Source organism: Dipodomys ordii, unplaced genomic scaffold (genome assembly GCF_000151885.1).
Source record: "Dipodomys ordii isolate 6190 unplaced genomic scaffold, Dord_2.0 Scaffold19, whole genome shotgun sequence".
In the NCBI taxonomy this organism is placed as follows: domain Eukaryota; kingdom Metazoa; phylum Chordata; class Mammalia; order Rodentia; family Heteromyidae; genus Dipodomys; species Dipodomys ordii.
Window position 1 is genome coordinate 15,754,617 of NW_012267235.1, and position 19,376 is coordinate 15,773,992.

The window sequence follows — 19,376 nt, forward strand, 5'->3', positions numbered from 1 at the left end:
AAAAAAAAAAAAGAAAAGAAAAGAAACTCCTAGGATTGGAGCTGGAGCACTGAGGTAGACAGTGATATACTTTACTGAGGAAAAGAAAGGGTATGGAAGAAACAGATTAGGACAAACATTGTTTTACGTATTTTTATTGTTGTCGGTTATAGGGCTTGAACTCAAGGCCTGGGCACTAGCCCTGAGCTCTTTTTCTCAAGGCTAACATTCTACCACTTTGAGCCACAGTGTCACTTCCAGTTTTTGTGTGGTTAATTGGAGGTAAGAGTTTCACAGGGACTGTTCTACCCAGGCTGGCTTCAAACTGTGATCCTCAGATCTGACTCCTGAGTAGTTAGGATTACCGGGCACAAGCCATTGGCACCCTGCTGTTGTTTTATTTTTGCCCATATTGTTTGAACTGCTTCTTGGCTCACCAAATAAAGATACTAAGAAAATAGATCAGAATCTAAGGTTCTGGGAAAAACTCAGGACTCAATGTAGAAGTCAGGTCTTATGATTGCCATAAACATATAATCTATTTGTTTAATCTGCATTTTAAGTCAGGCACCAGTGGCTCACACCTATAATCTTAACTACTCAGGAGGCTGAGATATGAAAATCACTAAAGCCAACTCAGTCAGGAAAATATGTGAGACCTCCAGTTAACTACCAAAAACCTGGAAGTAGAGTTGTGGCTTAAGTGGTAAATGCTAGCCTTGAGCAAACTCGCTCTGAGACAGCATCCAGGACCAGTTTAAGACCCAGGACTTGCACACACTAAAAGCCATGAGAATAGATGATACCTAGAAAGAGTGCAAATCGATAAGCAGAGGCCAGGACTGAGCCTTCCATGCTGGCCTCATTTAGAAGTCAAACAGCGGAATGAGTCACCTAATGTGATCAAGAGGGACTGGCCCTAGAAATAGATGGAGGACCTCAGTGAAAGAGGGGATATAGAATCTAATAGAAGGTTGTAACTCAAAAGACAAAAAAGGAAAGAAACAAAACAGCCAGGCGTCATTGGCTCACACCTGTAGTCCTAGCTACATAGGAGGCTGAGATCTGAGGATTGCAGTTTACATCCAGCCCAGGCAGGAAAGTCTGGCAGACTTATCTCCAGAAAGACTTACCACCAGAAAACCGGAAGTGGCGCTGTGGCTCAAGTTGGTAGAGTGCTAGCCTTGAATTGAAGAGCTGAGGGATAGCACCTAGGCCCAGAGTTCAAACCCCATGACCAAAAAAAAAGACAAAAATGGCCAGTTGAGTACCGATGAGAGAGTTGGGAAGAATAAAAACACTGGATATAGCACTGCTTAATAGAGCTGTGAGGTCAAAGTCCCCTTGGAATTGGTTTAAAAAAGTGGGGATGATAAAACAGAGATACTGCAACTAATTCAAGAAATTTGGCCTAAAAGGAGAGCAGAGAAATATAGCATTATAAGGCATATGGAGCAGGAGGGTTTTTGCTTTAGTTCTTCCATATTACATTATCGAACCCAAGGCCTTACTCACTAAGTACATGCTCTAACATGATCTATATAACCAACACTGAGTGCTTTAGGAGTGCTTTTGAATGCTGATAGAAATTAGTAAGGGCTGCAAACTGGATTTAGGAGCTAATAAGACAGTTTGCAGCAGCAACTTGTATCAGTTAGAGAGGATGGCCTTTTAACTTTTCATACAATGCAATGTATATGCAAGAAGATTAAGTACAAAAATGAGTAAATTTCTATATAAATTTTTTATTTTAGTGGTTGAACTCAGAGGTCTCCTGCTTGGTAGAAGAATACTGTACCTCTTGAGCTACACACCAATGAGTTTTTGCTTTAGTTATTTTTCAGATAGTGTCTCATGTTTTTTTCCTGGCTAGCCTGGATTAAAGTCCTCCCATTTATGCCTCCTGTGTAGCTAAAATGACAGACACTCTTCCCCAGGCTACGCTTTATTGGTGAAGATGTAGTCTCATAAACTTTCTTGCCCTGGTTGGCCTCAAATCATGATCTGCTTGATTGATGCTTCCTAAATAGCTGGGACAGGCATAAATCCTACCCCCAGCTTTTTTTTCTCAAGTTAAAATGTGAAAATAGAGGTTGAGAAGAAGATAATGGCCATTTAAGGAGAGACAAGTACATTTTAGATAGTAATGAAAGTTGGGTTGGGGGCATGGCTCAAATGGTAGAGCAGCACTTGTTTGTAAATGGAAAACCCTCAGTTCAAACCCCAGTTCTGGGGTTAAAGAAAAAAAAAGAATTGAGAAAGCCATTTTTAATTGCCTGGCTGTTCAAGTGCTTCTCTAAGGATTGTGGCTGTAAAGCTGGGCTCTGATGGCTCACACCTATAATCCTAACTACTCAGAAGGTTGAGATCTGAGGATCATGGTTCGGACCCAGCTTGAGACTCTTATAACCAATTAACCACTCAAAACCTGGAATTGGTGCTGTAGCTCAAAGTGGTGTAGAGTACTACCCTTGAACAAAAGAGCTCAGAACAAAAGAGCCCAGTCCCTGAGTTCAAGCCCCACAACTGGCAAAAAATAAAAAGAATTGTGGCTGTGAATTTAAATTGACACTAGTTAGCTTGGTTATATGGTATTTGCTCCAGCAACACTCAACTGTTTTGATACAGGTATAAAATTCCTTAGGCAAGATGTTTATAGAAAGAGGCCATAGAACTGATGTTTTCTCAAGTCTGAGGGTGGTGATAAGCTATGGAGTCTAATGTGAGATTGGAGCAGAGAGAAAGCAAGCATGGTAGGAGTAGTAGATGACAAATATGATGTGGCCTCATAAGCTGGGGTTCATTAGGATTGAATGAAAAGGTTGTGTGGGAATATTTAGTAGAAGAGTGGGATGAGAGTCAGTAGGCAGAGTAGCATGCTATGAAGTAGCTATTGCTTGAAGACAAGGCCAAGGAAATGATCATCAAACTGAGATGACTAAAGGATACACGAGAAGATTCTCAGCAGTGAAAATAACAGAGAATTGAAAGAAAAAGAAACAGAGGGGGCTGGGAAGGTAGCACAGTGGTAGAGCGCTTGCCTTGCATGCATGAGGCCCTGGGTTCGATTCCTCAGCAGAATATAAAATAAGCAAAAATAAAAAAAGCCGGAAGTGGTGCTATGGTTCAAGTGGTAGAGTGCTAGCCTTGAGCTGAAGAGCTGAGAGACAGCGCCCAATCCCAGAGTTCAGGCCCCACAACCAGACCCCCCCCAAAAAAAGAAACAGAGGCATGATTCCCATGGATATTCAAGTCACCAAGGTTACTGATCCAAGTAGAAAATCCAGTGAGTTTATTACTAAAGTCAGTGAAGGGAGACAGAATGGCAGGTGCAGAGGCTAAATGAAGCAATTTGTGAAAAATAAGTCACCCAGTATCTGGCCCTCAAGTAGTATGTGGTAGGGCTATGTAACTAAGAAAGATGAATAGTTTTCATCTCCCTACTTTTCCTGAACATCTCTTTTGGCTCACCCATTGGACCTACCAGTTGGTTTGTTCACCATCTAAAGTCATTGTACTTGCTTTCCCTTAAGCTTGTGTGCAACTTTGTTTAGCTTGCTGTTTCTTCAGTCTTTCATGTAAGGAACAGGATTATTTAGTTAAAGTTGTCCTAGCAATTAAGTTGATGATTTTCTCTATTTCTAGTTATTTTGGACACTTGGAAGGCTGTGGTGCTGACCTACACAAAGAAATTCGAGATACTTACTATCAACTTGTTCTCTTTTTGGTCAAAACAAAGGATTTAGTAACATAAAAGAGATACTGGATTACTTTGTAAATTTCTTGAGAAAAAAAGATTTTTTTCTGGTTATAAATGGAATTCACGTTCTGTGCTAAAAATACTGAAAAGCACAAAGAATAAAATTACCCTCTACTCTCTAAGCTAATCACTAATGTTGCCTTATTAGTATGATTCCTCTTAATTTTTTTTCCATCTCATGTGTTCATCAGGGATAGGTCTAAGAATTTATAATGTGCCAGGCACTGGTTGTTCATGCCTATAATCCTAGCTACTCAGGAGGCTAAGATCTAAGGATCGCAGTTCGCAGTTCAAAACCAGCCCAAGCAAGAAAATCTGTGAGACTTACCTCCAATAAACCACCAGAAAATTAGAAGCGGTGCTGTGGCTCAAGTGGTAGAGCACAGCCTGGTTATTTCACAGTTCTTTTTGTAGGATATTTGTTTGAGATAAGAGATTTTGTGCTTTCCCATTACAAACTGTTGGCCACTTTGCAGTCACCCTGTTGTCTTTTGGTAATGGGCAGCTTTGATAACTGTCATTTGTGTGGCCTCTTTAGATCTTTGTTGCCTGCCTTATTGTGCATTCAGACAGCCCTACTTCATCTTTTGGATATGGGCTGTGAACCTTGTGATCTTGCCTTCTTTGTTGATATTCAGTTACCAGATCTCCTAATGAAAATGTCACAAGAAAATATCAGTGTCCACGATAGTATGATCAGGTAAGAAAACAACCCTACACTCTGAAGTTCCTGGAGTAAGAAATGAAAGACAGGAATCATTGACACAATGGGAGTGAGGGCATAGACTCTGGAGTTGGATTAGGGTATGAGTGATACATCTTGGCTTTGCCACTCAGAAACTGGGTGACTGTTAACATGTTACCCAATTGCTTTGTACCTTAGTTGCCTCTTCTTTAGAGCTGAGATAATAATGGTACCTGCACCCAAGGCTTGTCATCAAGAATGCGTGAGTTATATTTCTGAGTGTTTAAAATGGTGTCTGGCATGTAGTGGTGCTATGTAAGTTGTTAGCAATGGTGCTCTGAACTCAGAGAGCTCCTCTGTATTTTTGGAGATCCTACTATACCTTGTTAATTGAGAGAACCCTTTTCTATATTTTTTGTTATACCTCTATGTAGTGTTAGCTACTGTAATCTACATTATAAGGACTTGGATTATAAGAAGTTTTTTTTTTTCTCATTCCGTTGTGCAATGGGAATGTGTTTAAAATTAAAGCTGTCTCCTTATTAACTGCCTTCAGCCATTGTCCTGATGTCAGATCGCACTGATGTCAGAGAAAGGATGCAACACTGGGCAGCCATCACCATGCTGGTCAGTTTGCCCATCATTTCAATTCTTGTCTGCACCTGCATGATGTAGTCCTCTAGTGGGACAGAATGTTCACACCATTCCTCATAGCATACTAGCCCAGAGCTTAGAAAAGTAGACCAAATTCATTTTGTTGGAATACATGAATGAGTGTGTATTTTTTTGTTGGAATTTTTTTTTTCTGTCAGTCATGGGCCTGAACTCTGTGTCTGGGCACTGTCCCTGAGCTCTTCAGCTCAAGGCTAGCACTCTACAACTTGAACCACAGCGCCACTTCCAGCTTTTTCTGCTTATGTTGTGCTGAGGAATCAAATCCAGGGCCTCATGCATGGAAGGCAAGCATTCTACCACTGAGCCACCTTCCCAGACCAGTTGTTGAAAAATATTTTGCATTTGCTATTAAGTAAATATTTTTGTGTTTGGGATTTTGGTTGCTAAAACACACTAAGCATAAATTATGGAAATTTATAATTTTACATCTAAGAGGAACTTATATGAACCTTTTATTTGAAATGAGGGAACAGGGACAAATCCAAGTATAGTTGTGCCTTGGGTGCTTGGTTCCAGGCACTTTCACAGATACTAAAACCTGACGATGCTCAAGTCCCTTACATATTAATATTTGAATGTAATCTACACATACTTTAAATCCTGTATACTTTAAATCATCTCTAGGTTACTGTTATACTTTATTATTTAGGGAATGATGACAAGAAAATCTGCACATGTTCAATATAGATACAGTTGTTTTTGAATGTTTTTGATCTGATGATTGAATCCAACAGTATAGAACTTCTGGACAAGTCATATAGCTTGTCGTGGTAAATATGAAGTCTCGGGATCTTCTCTGTCAAGCTGATTCCATTACGATGTTCTGAGCATCCCCACCAAAACTTTTTTAAATCATTGTATTTGACCCTACTACATGGCTTATAGTAGGTTTATCCCACCCAGTATAGTGTACTCTAGATTTCTCCCTCTTTTATTGGTGTACAGCCATCAAATAGCTAACTAAATCCTGTATTTTAAAAAACAATTGGCCTTTTTCCTTCAGAAGTTCAATCTACAGTCTCTGTTGAGAAGGAAGGCAAATAAGTAGGAGTGGGGAGGGCTTGAAGCGCAGCAAATAAAGACAGAATGATAAAATCTGACGGAATGTTTTTAAGAGGTAGGGAATGGGATGATGGAGAGAGATGGAGGTGGTAAAGAAGATCAGGATACACTATATGCATGTGGGAAATGTCACAATAAAACCCCCCTTGTAATCTAATGTATGCTAATAAAATTAATTGGATGATTTATAAAATGGTTAGCTGTCCTTTAGACATGAAATATTTGTTTTTAAGTTGTTAAAAGTTATGAAATATAGTAAATTTTCTTATTTAGAAAAATAAAAAGTAACTAAAAATACTCAATCTGTTAGACTTGTGGAACACAAGGTCCGCTAACTAGCACTTTCATTGGGTACCAGGAGAGGCATGCTTTTCTCTTGTTATGTCTTTTCAGCCAGTGGAATGAAGAGGATGAGCTTGCTGATGCCAAGCAGAATTCAGAATGGATGGATGAGTGTCAGGATGGCATGTTTGAGGCCTGGTATGAAAAAATAGCTCAGGAGGATCCAGAGAAGCAGAGGAAAGTAAGACCTCTCAACTAGAGTAATCTGGGTGGCTTGCAAGGAGTTTGGAAAGGAGAATATGCCTGGAGTGTGCCAGCATGCTGTCTCCAGAGAGAGCTCCTGGAGGGGACATTAAGGATCGCATTTCTGAGATTAACCTGAGGAGCTCTACATCTTGATATGACCCATCAGAGTGGCTTCCTCCATAGAGCTGGACTTGCAGAAGAGTGGCTTACAAGGCTGATGTATAATAACAGTCCCCTTTGTGCAGGTTACACACTAGTAGTAATGTGTAAGAGACTTAAGCATATGCAATTGCTGAATGGCTTGAATGCTTAGTATCCTTTGGGCAGACCATTCTATTCCTGTAGATGAGTATTACAGAAGCCACATTCCAGTTAGAAGCCTACACTAAACATACTAAATCAAAGTTAGATGATTCAGATGAGAAAAAGCACTGGGCTCAGGCAGCTGCCTGTCATCTTACATGCGATATTATATCTGTCACTAGCATAAGTGTCAGACATCTGCTGCCTCATAGCCATTCATTTTTCTCTGTATTGAATACCTACTGTATGCCACCTTCACATATACTTTATATATATTTTTTGTTTGTTTATATAGCACTCTGTGGTGCTTGGTTAGAGCATACCAGCTGAGCCTTATTAGTATCTGATTAGAAACCATTTTATAGTGCTCAGGTATCATGGGAGATTTCTTCTACATATTTTCCATTCTTATTTATAGTCTCGAAAGAATGTATTATAGTCTCTAAGTGCATTTAGGTAACAATTGCTTGATCATGAAACACTGCTTTTACTGTTTCCATAGGAAGGATTTATTTCTGGATTTTGTTCATTTTTTTCTTTGTTTTCTAGGAAGGGGGAGTATGAGAAAGTTGAGACAGAATCTCATTATGAAACCCAAGCTTAGGCATATGGCACCATACTTGGTTCATTTTTAAGTATCAGGAAGGAGTGTTCTTGCAATATTTCTGTGTCTGTATGCACTGCCATTGTCCAACTAAGTACCTAGACCAAACATTTAAATTCTGTTCTTGCTTGTCCTTTACCCCCATACCAAGTAAATCAGTCACCAGCACTACCCATTCTGCCTCCTTAGTACCTCTTAAGTCAGCTCTGTCCCACCTGCATGCAATTCCACCCTTAGAGCCAACATTGTCACCGTTAGTCTCCCTAACTCCTGTCTTGTTCCTTTCAGCCTCTTCTCAGCCAGGAACCTTGAGAACACTAAATCTACTCCTATTACTCTCCTGTTTAAAAAATTAGTAATTTCTGGGGCTAGGAACGTGGCTCAGTGGTTGAGTGCTTGCCTCGCATGCATGAGGCCATGTGTTTGATTCTTCAGCATCACACAAACAGAAAAAGGCAGAAGTGGCGCTGTGGCTCAAATGGTAGCTCTACCATTTGAGCCACAGCGCCACTTCTGCCTTAGCCTTGAGCTGAAATGCTGAGTGACAGTGCCCAGGCCCAGAGTTCAAACCCCACAACCAACCAAAAAATTAGTAATTCCTTAGACTAGTGTTTGACACCTCACTGGCTTAGCCTTTCTAACTACATCTGATTATTTCCACTCTGGACTGAATTCTACTTACTACATGACACCATAAACCCTTGTTTGTTCCCTTTCTGTCAGAGCTGTGCTACTCCTTCTATCTGATACACCTGTCACATTTACCCACACACAATCTATTTGTCCCTTGGTCTTAGTTGAGGGAAAAACTTTTCTCGACCTTTCCAATACTATGGATAGCACCTTGTGCTGCTAAGTTCCCTAAATTTGCCTACCAAAGCACTTATAACACTATGTTCACAATTTGCTTTTTTTGAGGGAATTCCCAGATAGACACTTAATTTGTTTGGCTACAAATCTTAGCTACTATCACCTAGTAGAGTATGCCTAGATTTTTTTTCAGCCTTTTCTATTTCAGTTATTTTTCAAGCAGTCTTGCTTTGGGGGGGAGGGGACAGGGGAAGGAGAGACAAGGGAGGAGGCCCAGTCCAGCCTGGGCTATAATCTACCTATCTAAGACTCCTGAGTATCTGGGATGACAGGTGCCACCACCATACCCAGCTGTTTTGTTGAGATGATGTCTTGCTAACTTTTTGTCTGGCCTTGAATTGTGATCCTTCCAATCCTCACCATCTCAGTATCTGAAGTTGTAGGTGTAAGCCAGAGCATCCGATGTGCCTAGAAAACTTAAGTATCTCTTAAGTGAATTGATGTACCACATAAGAAACTTGTTTAATCATGTTCATTTCAACTTACAGATGCACATGTTCATTGCTCGTTACTGTGACCTGCTAAATGTGGACATCTCTTGTGATGGATGTGATGAGATTGCTCCCTGGCACCGCTACCGGTGTCTTCAATGCAGTGACATGGATCTCTGCAAAACTTGCTTCCTAGGTAAACTTCATAGACTTGAGTATGCCATACTCAATAGTAATAATTGTTTTTATCTTATGTGATCTTGCCATTTAAAAACTTCTCATTGGGGCTGGGAATGTGGCGTAAGGATAGAGTGCTTGCCTCTCAAGCATGAAGCCCTGGGTTCGATTCCTCAGTACCACATAAACAGAAAAAGCTGGAAGTGGTGCTGTGGCTCAAGCGGTAGAAGGCTAGTTTTGAGCACAGAGAGGCTCAGGGAGAGTGCCCAGGCCCAGAGTTCAAAACCTCACTTTACATACACACACACACACACACACACACTGCACTGTATGGTATCTGCATTCAGCAATACCTCCTGCTGATGTGTTCAAAGGACAGTGCAATAGAAATTCAATATCTGGCATCGTTGGTTTTCTTGGCTTTGTCCATGGTAAACCTGGTATTTCTATTGATACAATATATACAGTTTGACAATTCATATTGATAATACCTAGAATAAATGATCTTCTCAGTAAATGCTTTTCTTTCTCTAGGTGGGCAGTCAGCAGTTGAATCAAGCTGTTGGACTTAAAAAGTTATCTCAAAATTTGCTTGCAGAATGACATTTCAAAGATTTTAGATGTGTCATCAGTAATTCTGTAATAGCGCTAAAAGAAGCCCTAATAAAAGATTTGTGGCAGGGCTGATCAGAGTTTCAGTTTTTTGTTGGTCATTTGAACATAGCGACTAGATTTTGGCCTCCTGAGCAGTGGTACGGCTGGCTTGAATTGTTTGCTTCAAAAAGGGCTGCCTTAGATTTCAAGAGAAATCTTGAGCTTCAGTTTGATGGGCAGTGAAGAAGTCACAGCATGTAAAAATGATTAAATAAAAATTTATTGACTTCAAATAAAAAATATACATACACACATATATGTATGTATATGTAAACTTCAAAAATTCTTTAGTACATTTGACTTGTATGTACTGAACAAAGTACACTGACCATGGTAAACACTGGGGCTTCTTGTCTGTTGGCCCTATAGTAAAAGATACAGCCCCTGCCCTGAAGTACTGTTAGTATAAGAGTGATGTGTTGAGTAATAAATAAATAGTGCAGACTTTTTCTAGAAAAATTTGGCAGTATAGCAGCACTTCTATACTATTCCTGTCGTGGAGGAGATGGGATAAGAACTGGTTTTTGAAGAAAGTTACAGTCAGGTGTTATGAACTAAATGCTACACAAGGTAGAACAAGCCCAAGGACAGAGGTGAGCATCTAGAAGGAATTTAGATAGACACACTTGAGTGACTGTCCAACTAATTGATGGATTAAGACAGGCAGGTTTAGTCATTTGAAGTCTGCAGAAAATGAGGGAGTCATTAACAAGGTCTCAAGGAGGAAAGCATGTCTGTGTCAGTCTCACTTAGGAAATCATTCTCTATAGTCACAAAGGCATTGGAGTTAGGACCAGGTTCGTGGTAGTGAGAACAGAGGCAATAAAATATGACATATAAAGCAAAGTTCAAATCAGGTTGGAGATGCCATGAGTAAGGAAGAGGCAAGAACAGCCTGTCTCGTGCCTTTAATTCACCGGTCACATTGTCTTCTGATCATTCTGCAGTGCTTGCTAGCAGAGGCACCAACAGATGCCTAACTCTTGTCAAAAGAGGGTCATGGGAGAAATCTCACAAATCTACCTGTGGGCTTGTGTCTGCCAAACAGCAATCGTGCTAGGAATTGATTTTTGCAGTATGCCATTGTCCAGCAGCTCTGTACTGAGAATATAATTTTTTAATAATTTTATTGTTATTATTAAGTTGTTATACAGAGGGGTTATCATTTCATGAAAATATCATTTGTGCATTCAGTTATCAGGACAGAGCTAACTGGTCTCCAGAAGATGTGTGTGGACTCTGCCCTCCTGAACAATAGATGGGAAGCAGCTGTAGTGCTTGGGTTGGTTTTTTTGACCCTTCTCCAAGCACTCTGTTCCATCTACTTCACATGCTCTTTTCTGTCTAGGTGGAGTGAAGCCTGAAGGCCATGGAGATGACCATGAAATGGTCAACATGGAGTTTACCTGTGACCACTGCCAGGGTTTGATCATAGGCCGAAGAATGAACTGCAATGTGTGTGATGACTTTGATCTTTGTTATGGATGCTATGCAGCAAAGAAATATTCCTATGGGTATGTCTCAGATGACTTGTACACACTTCACATCTTCTTGATGTGTATCTTTGCTTAATAAGAAGCCTGCTGTTCAGGCACCAGTGGCTCATGCCTATAATCCTAACTACTCTGGAGGCTGAGATCTGAGGATCATGGTTAGAAGCCAGACCTGGCAGGAAAGTCCATAAGACTCTTAATTCAAAAAAACTAGAACTGTGGCTCAAGTGGTAGAGTACTAGCTTTGAGCAAAAAAGCCCAGGCCTATGCCGGTGCTGGTGGCTCACAACTACAATCCTAGCTACTGAAGGAGGATGAGATCTGAAGATCATGGTTCAAAGCCAGCCCAGGCAGGAAAGTCCATGAGACTCTTACCTCAATTACTCAAGAAAAAGCCAGAAGTGGTGCTGTGGCTCAAGTGATAGAGGACTAGCCTTGAGCAAAAGGAGCTCAGAGACAGTGCCCCAGGCCCGTAGTTCAAGCCCCATGGCGAACGAAAAGAAAAGGAAGCAAGGAAGGAAGGAAGGAAGAAATCAAGGAAGGAAGCGAGGAAGGAAGCAAGGAAAGAAGAAATCAAGGAAGGAAGCAAGGAAGGAAAAGAAAAGAAAGCAAGCCCAGGCCCTGAATTCAAACCCCATGACCAGCACACATATGTGCACACTCACGCACACATGCACGCACGCACGCACATGCAGTAGATTTTTTTAAAAAGCCAAGTTCTGGCCTCCACTGTCAGTTCACTTTTTCTGAGGTCTCCTATAATCCACGTACCCCAACTGCACCAGTTGCTAGTGGGAAATTGTGTTTAACATGCAAATATGATCAAAGCTGCCCCATACTTCTTCCAGACGCCTGGAATTTGGAGGAAGCAGGCCTCAGACCAGAGTCTCACAAATTAGAGAATAGCCAGGGACATTGACTCCTGCAATACAAATCCTGAATCATTCATTGATACAACTATTCATCTAATATCTTCTGTATACCAGGCTTAGGACAAGGAGCTAGAAGATAGAATAGTGAACCAAAAAGAACGTCCCTGTTTTCAAGAGGCAAGAACCAACAAATGATACGAACTTTAGTATTAGGCCACGCATGGTCACATGCGGTCTATAGTCCCATTTACTCAGGAGACAGATCAAGAGGATCATGATTTGAGGCTAACTCAGGCAAAAAGCCAATGAGATTCCATCTCCAACAATAAGCTAGGTATCATGGTACACATCTGTGATCACAGTTATGTAAGAGGCTTTTAGGTAGGAAGATCACAGTATGAGGCCCACCTCTAGCAAAAGATGTGAGAAAAACTAAAGAAAAGAGATCTGGGGATATGGCTCAAATGGAAGAGTTCAGCAAGCATGAAGGCCTGGGTTCAAATACCAAATATTGCAAAAAAATTTTTTTTAATTAAAAAAAAATAAGCTCTGTAATTTCTTTTTTTTCCCCAGTGATGAGAATCAAACCCAGGACCTCACATGCTACACATGTATTCTACCACTTAGTTATACATTAAGCCCTCCCTTTATTAAAGGAAGTTTTTGTTATTAAAAAAAAATTTAAACCTAGCCAAAACTAGAGAGACTAGTTCACTGTAGTGAACCTTTATATACCCACTACCCAGATTCAGCAATTAGGAAGATTTTGTTATATGTTCTTAAGTTTATTTGAGTCTTTTTCCCCCATAAAGTTTTTTTTTGTTTTGCTTTGTTTTTTTAAGAGAAGGTCTCATGTTGCTCAGTCCAACCTTGAACTAACAATCCTCCCGCTTGAGCCTTCCAAGAACATAATCCTTTCACCCTAGTCTCCCATGTGCTGGGATTACAAGCTTATGCTGCTACACCCAGCTTGTTAAAGGATTTTAAACAAATTGAATATCTTACATCATTTTTTGCTGTGTACTTTATATTTACCTCTAAGTTATGAGCATTATCTCATATTACCAAAACACTATTTCCACATCTGCAAAATTCACAATAAGGAGTTTTTACTTAGCCTGATTTCCACAGGCAGTTTTTTAGGGGGTTGTAAAATCCAGAAATTGTATGATAGTCTTGGTTCTTTTTTTCTGAGGTGCAAACCTGTATCTCCCCTTAAAATTTCAATACCAATAATCTAGAAATATTAATGTTAAGTCACAGCCAAGCCTGGGCTCCTGTTTGGAGTCACAAATGCATAATAATGTCTTACCTTTGCAGCCATTTGCCTACCCATAGCATCACAGCCCACCCCATGGTGACCATCCGGATCAGTGACCGCCAGAGGCTCATCCAGCCATATATCCACAACTACTCCTGGCTGCTCTTTGCTGCCTTGGCTCTCTATAGTGCCCATGTGACCAGCACAGAGGACATGGATGGGGAGAAACTGGGTCCTCAGGCCCGCAGCAGTGCCGCCATCCTTCGGAGCCAGTGCATGCAGCTGGTCGGGGACTGTCTGATGAAGGCTCACCAGGGCAAAGGTGACTGTTCCTCATGCACAGACCACACCCCAGCTAGTGGTGGAGGCAAAGCCCAGGCATCAGTGAAAGACGATGCTAGGCTCAGAAGCAGCAGAGTCTTGTGGCCTACAAGAGGGATTCACCCCAGGCTGGAATTTAAGTCTCAAGCTCAGTTGAGAGAACTATTGGTATAAAGTAACATTTAGTTTCTTAAAATGTTTACATGCTGTTACAAAATAATAAGTAGAGTTCTTGAAGTCTGTGGATAGAATATTTAGTAGTTGAATGTTCGTAACTTTGCTTAGGAAAACCAGATATATATTGTTAACCTAGAGGGCAAATCTATTTCCATATGCCAGATAAAAGCTATAAAGTAATTTGGCAGGCTTTGGTGTTGCACATCTGTAATCCCAACATCCCAGAGGCTGAGAGGCAAGAGAATCACATGTTGAATGCCAGTCTGATGTTTTCTTTTGACACAGGACCAAAAGAAAAGAAAAACAAGTTGAAACCCTTGTGTATAGCTACTTAATAAAAAATAGTAAGAGAAGGATCTGTCTGCCAGTGGTATTTAGAATGCTAGTGTGTAATGCTACCATAGAAGTACATTGTTTATAGTTTCAAAATAGTCTATGTGGTTTGATTTTGTTTTGTTTTACCAGTCCTGTGGCTTGAATTCAGGGCCTTAGGTGCTCAAGGTGAGCACTCTACTACCTGAGCTATAATTCCACTCCTGGCTTTTTTAGTGGTTAATTGGAAATAAGAGGTTCATAGACTTTTAACTGGGCTTGCTTCGAATCATGACTCTCAGATCAAAGACTCCTGACTAGCTGGGATTATAGGCATGAGTCACCAATGTTGGCTTTCTTTTAGGTGTCTTTTGTGCTCTGTTTTTAATAAAGTTCAGGTACCCTTTTCTGTTCGGTTTTTATCATCCACAGTAATAACTGAATGGATGTAGATGACAAGGGATGTTACTACTGAACACTTCTGGCTATGGTTAATGTAGCCCTTTGCTATCTCTGTATATGGCATAGTGATTTATGGTGCTTATTGGAGCTAACTTTTTTACCATTTTTATTAGCTTATATTATCCAGAGGAGTATTTCATTATAACCTTTCCACACATTTACAGTGTGTTCCAGTCAATCTCATCCCTTTATCATTTGCTCTTCCCCTTTTTCTGAAACAATTGGAACAGATTTCCTTGTTCTATTTTAGTAGTTGAAATCTTTTTCAAGCATTTTCATCCCCTTTCAAAATGTATTTCAAAACTATTCACACTCTGCTTTCCTTTTTTTCTTTCCCCCTTTCTATCCCTTTCTAAGTAATCTTGTTATTTAGATTCATGTTTTGTGTTTATCTTTGTGTATAGTTATATAACTAGATATATAAGTATGTACATGTCCATGAAAATGTGTATCTTTTAGGTCTAGCTTCCACATATAAGTGAAAACATATACTTGTTTTTTGAGCTTGTCTTATCTTGCTCAGTTTGATGTTCTCCAATTACATCCATTATCCTGTAAATTACATTATTTCACTTTTTGTTATGATTGTGTAATATTCCATGGCATTTATATGTGTGTATATATCATATCATATATATGATATAATTTTCTTTCTGCATTCTAGAGATATAAACTTTAATCATTCTCTTCCATTGTAGGTCTTAAAACTCTAGCTCTTCTTGGTATACTGCCAGATGGTGACTCTACTCCAGAACACCAGGCTCTGCCAATCACAGTGTCAACGCCGACATCAGAGGAGCAGCTAGAGAAGAAAACTGTCCATCCCACTCAGCAGCTGTCAGAGACAGGCTCATTAGTGCAGTGCAATGTAAATAGCATTTTTTTTTTTTTGCCAGTCCTGGCTCTTGAATTCAGGGCCTGGGCACTGTCCCTAAGCTTCTTTTTGTTCAAGGCTAACACTCTAACACTTGAGCCACAGCACCTCTCCTGGCTTTTTCTGTTTATGTGGTACTGAGGAATTGAACCCAGGGCTTCATGCATGTTAGGCAAGCACTCTGCCACTAGGCTATACTCGCAGCCCCTAAATAGCATGTCTTTACTATGCAGGATCAATGGGCTTGGGAAGCCATTCACAATAGGCTCCATAGCAGAGAGATTAAGGGCTCATACCCTCCACCAGGTTTCAGGCATGGGGTTTAGAGGTCTGCTTTGTCAGACCTCAAGTGTATTCCTATGGTCTCATTGCCTCCATTTTTCTTATCTGCAAAATGGGGGTGATAATAACAAAACCTGTAGCAAAGGGTTTTTGTAAGGAGTTACATACTTTCCACACTTTAAGATAATGCATATCAAGTGATTAGGCCATGTAAACATAGTGAATTCTTTGCCAATGTTAACTACTCCCATTATCTGGTGGTTTTTATAAGAACTGAATAAGATTATGCCATTAGAGAAGTTCTAGCCCTTGATGAGCAATATATACATGGATTTATGTTTATAATTCAGTCAACAACTAGATAATACCAGAAGGTTATGGTTTAAAAATTAAACATCGGGGCTGGGAAGGTGGCTCAGTGGTAGAGCGCTTGCCTTGCATGCCTGAGGCCCTGGGTTCGATTCCGCAGCACCACATAAGCAAAAAGAAAAAAGCCGGAAGTGGCGCTGTAGCTCAAGTGGTTGAGCGCTAGCCTTGAGCTGAAGAGCTGAGGGACAGCGCCCAGGCCCAGAGTTCAGGCCCCACGACCGGACCCCCCCCCCAAAAAAATTAAACATCATAGTTTATGTATGGGTATAGGCTTAACCTATAATAGTGACTTTTAAAGATTGTTTTTGTTTTTGTTTTGTTTTGTTTTGTTTTTTGTTGGTCATGGGGCCTGAATTCTGGACCTGGGTGCTGTCCCTCAGCTCTTCAGCTCAAGGCTAGCACTCTACCACTTGAGCCACAGCACCACTTCAGGCTTTTTCTGCTTATGTGGTGCTAAAGAATGGAACCCAGGGACTCATGCATGCGAGGCAAGCACTCTACCACTTAAAGCACTCCAGCCCCTTAAAGATTGTTTTATAGATATAAAATAAAAATAAACAGAAAAGGACACACCTTTTTTTGCTAGAAGAACATCAGATTGCTTCTGTGATATGATGCTGTTTCCAAAGTTTGAAGCCATGCTATTCATGTCTCTGCCTTTGCTGCAGGAGCCATGGATGTCTCCATCCCCTGCTTTATCAGGGCCCTAGTGTAAGGAGTCTTCAGGTACTAGTGATAGCTCACAGGGATCCCATTGTTATATAGAAGAAGACAAGAAAAAGTGCCAGGCAGAAGTGTGAAAATTAGCTTCATGCCACCATGGAACCAGCAAAAGACAGCATGTAATCTTCCAGCCTTTCTCTAAGCTATCATACTGGAGGCCCACACACCCCTGCACCACGAAGCCCTTTAACTTCCCTTATGATGGGGAAGAGAATGTATTTAGGAGAAACAGATGAAGTCAACATCCCTGAAATATGCCTCTGGAAACATGTATATCTCTGAACTGTCAGTTTATTTATCTATATCAGTTCATTTATTTATATCAAAATAGGCTCAGTGATTCTATTTTTATTCAGTGAATTAAATCTCCTCTTTTTTTTTTGTTGGTCGTGGGGCTTGAACTCTGGGCTTGGGCGCTCTTCAGCTCAAGGCGAGTGCTCTACCACTTGAGCCACAGTGCCACTTCTTTCTTTTTCTTATTTATCTTTATGCATGCTCAAAGTGCCCTATATTTGGCTAGTAGCAACTCCTTCTAGCTGGTTTTTGTATCCCTTTGACATGTCACCATTATATGAACACTTCCTTGATTTCTGTTGTAGCAAGACATTTCAGGTTAATCTTAGGCTTTCCCTGCCTGGGGATTAAAATGAGGTTGTTTTTTTTTTGGGGGGGGGGTTGTCTTTTTTTTTCTTGTCTTTTCTTTTTTCTTCTTGATTTTTTTTAAAGGAGGTCCCTGAGCATTATTGTTCTTGAGCTAGCCCTTTTTTGAAATCCTTTCCACTAGCAGCTAGACATACCCAGAATGTCCTACCTTAAAATCTTTTAGCAAAGCCATATTTTCCCTTACTATTTCTACAACAGAACCTAAGATTTACCACTGTAATGGTCCTAAGAATCACACTGCTTTGAGATCCTAAGAACAAATCACTTGTGTTTGTTGTTTGATTTTGAGGCAGGTTCTTGCTGTGTAGTCCAGACTGGCCTTGAACTCAGGATTTGCCTTAGCCTTCCAAATGTTGGGATTCTAGGCATGCACAAGACTTGGCAGTCACTTGTTTTTTAACATGCTTCTAGCCAATCTTAGAGCCTGTTAAGAATATCTACTCTGAGCTGAGCTCCCGTGGCTCATGCCTATAATCCTAGCTACTCAGGAGGCTGAGATCTGAGGATCATGGTTCAAAACCAGCCCAGGCAGGAAAAGTCTACGAGACACTTATCCAATAAACCACTCAGAAAACCGGAAGTGGCGCTATTGGCTCACGTGGTAGAGTATTTGCCTAGAGCTGAAGAGCTAAGGGACAGTACGCAGGTCCAGAGTTCAAGCCCCACAACCGACCAAAAAAAAAAAAAATCTACTCTGTCTATCCTATTGACTTGGAAACTTTCTAAATAACTGAGAAACCAACCTTAGGCAGAAGACTCTGCTTACAACAGCCTCAGACTCAGACCAAAAATGAGGCCTTAGTACTGCAGAGAGAACTGCAGTAGCCCTTTGTAGTCCTGTGACAACAGGAAAAAAGATTAAGATAAAAGTTATTCACCAGAAGTTTGGAATTCTACTATCTTTACAGAGTGCCACAGATTGTAGGGAATGTACCTTTTTCTCAGGAAGGTAGAGCTGATGTCCAGGTAATAGTATCCAGAAAGGAAGATATGTTAGCTGTTGATGGGAAGAGGCAGTATCTTTCATGGTTTGGTGCTACTTAACACTCAGCCTTTGGCTGCATTCAGAGAGTCATGCCCATAATCCTACCTACTCTGGAGGCTGATATCTAAGAATCATGTTTTGAAATCAGTTTGGCAGGAAAGTCTATGAAATTCTTATCTCCAGTTAACCACCAAAAAGCGGGAAGTGGAGCTGTGGCTCAAGTGGTAGAGCATGAGCAAAAGCTCAGGGACAGTGCCCAAACCCCAAGAGAGGAGTGGGTGGGGGGGGAAAGGGAAAGCCTAAAAGAGTACTAAAAAGAGCGTATGCATTTGTGATTTGGGAATATTATCTGGTTTTGTGTGCTCAAGTGATATCTGGTTAAATTTATTTATTATTAAACTTGTTTATTGTTAAATAAATTTATTTATGAAGCCTTCCATGCGTGCGTGTGTGCGTGCGTGCGTGCGTGCGTGTGTGTGTGTGTGTGTGATGGGGCCTGAATTCTAGGCCTGGGTACTGTCCCTGAGCTCTTCAGTTCAAGACAAGTGTTCTACCACAGTGCCACTTCTGGCTTTTTCTGCTTATGTGGTGCTGAGGAGTCGAAATGAGGGCCTCATGCATGCAAGGCAAGCACTCTACCACTGAGCCACCTTCCCAGCCCCTGAAGCATTCCATATTAACAAAGGCAACTTCTATAGCAAACTAAAGTGGAAAGGGACACAGTCTTCAACCCTGTCACAGAGCCTTAGAATGCCATTTCTATATCAATAAAATAATCTGCATCCAAGCTTTAGATCTGATTTATTAACTTCATAATAACAATAAAGATAATATATGTACACTTTTTTTTTTTT

General features: G+C 40.6%; 1 protein-coding gene across 1 annotated transcript in view; it reads left to right on the forward strand.

The window, feature by feature from the left end:
- Zzef1 (zinc finger, ZZ-type with EF-hand domain 1) overlaps positions 1-19,376 on the forward strand; it is a gene marked incomplete at its 5' end in the record, with an annotated part of 158,010 nt that overhangs the window by 103,127 nt on the left and 35,507 nt on the right. Inside the window, 8 exon segments of the mRNA XM_013013155.1 lie at positions 3,625-3,753; positions 3,931-3,936; positions 4,278-4,439; positions 6,555-6,684; positions 8,955-9,093; positions 11,077-11,242; positions 13,414-13,676; positions 15,325-15,494. Coding sequence (XP_012868609.1) covers positions 3,625-3,753; positions 3,931-3,936; positions 4,278-4,439; positions 6,555-6,684; positions 8,955-9,093; positions 11,077-11,242; positions 13,414-13,676; positions 15,325-15,494 — 1,165 coding nt within the window.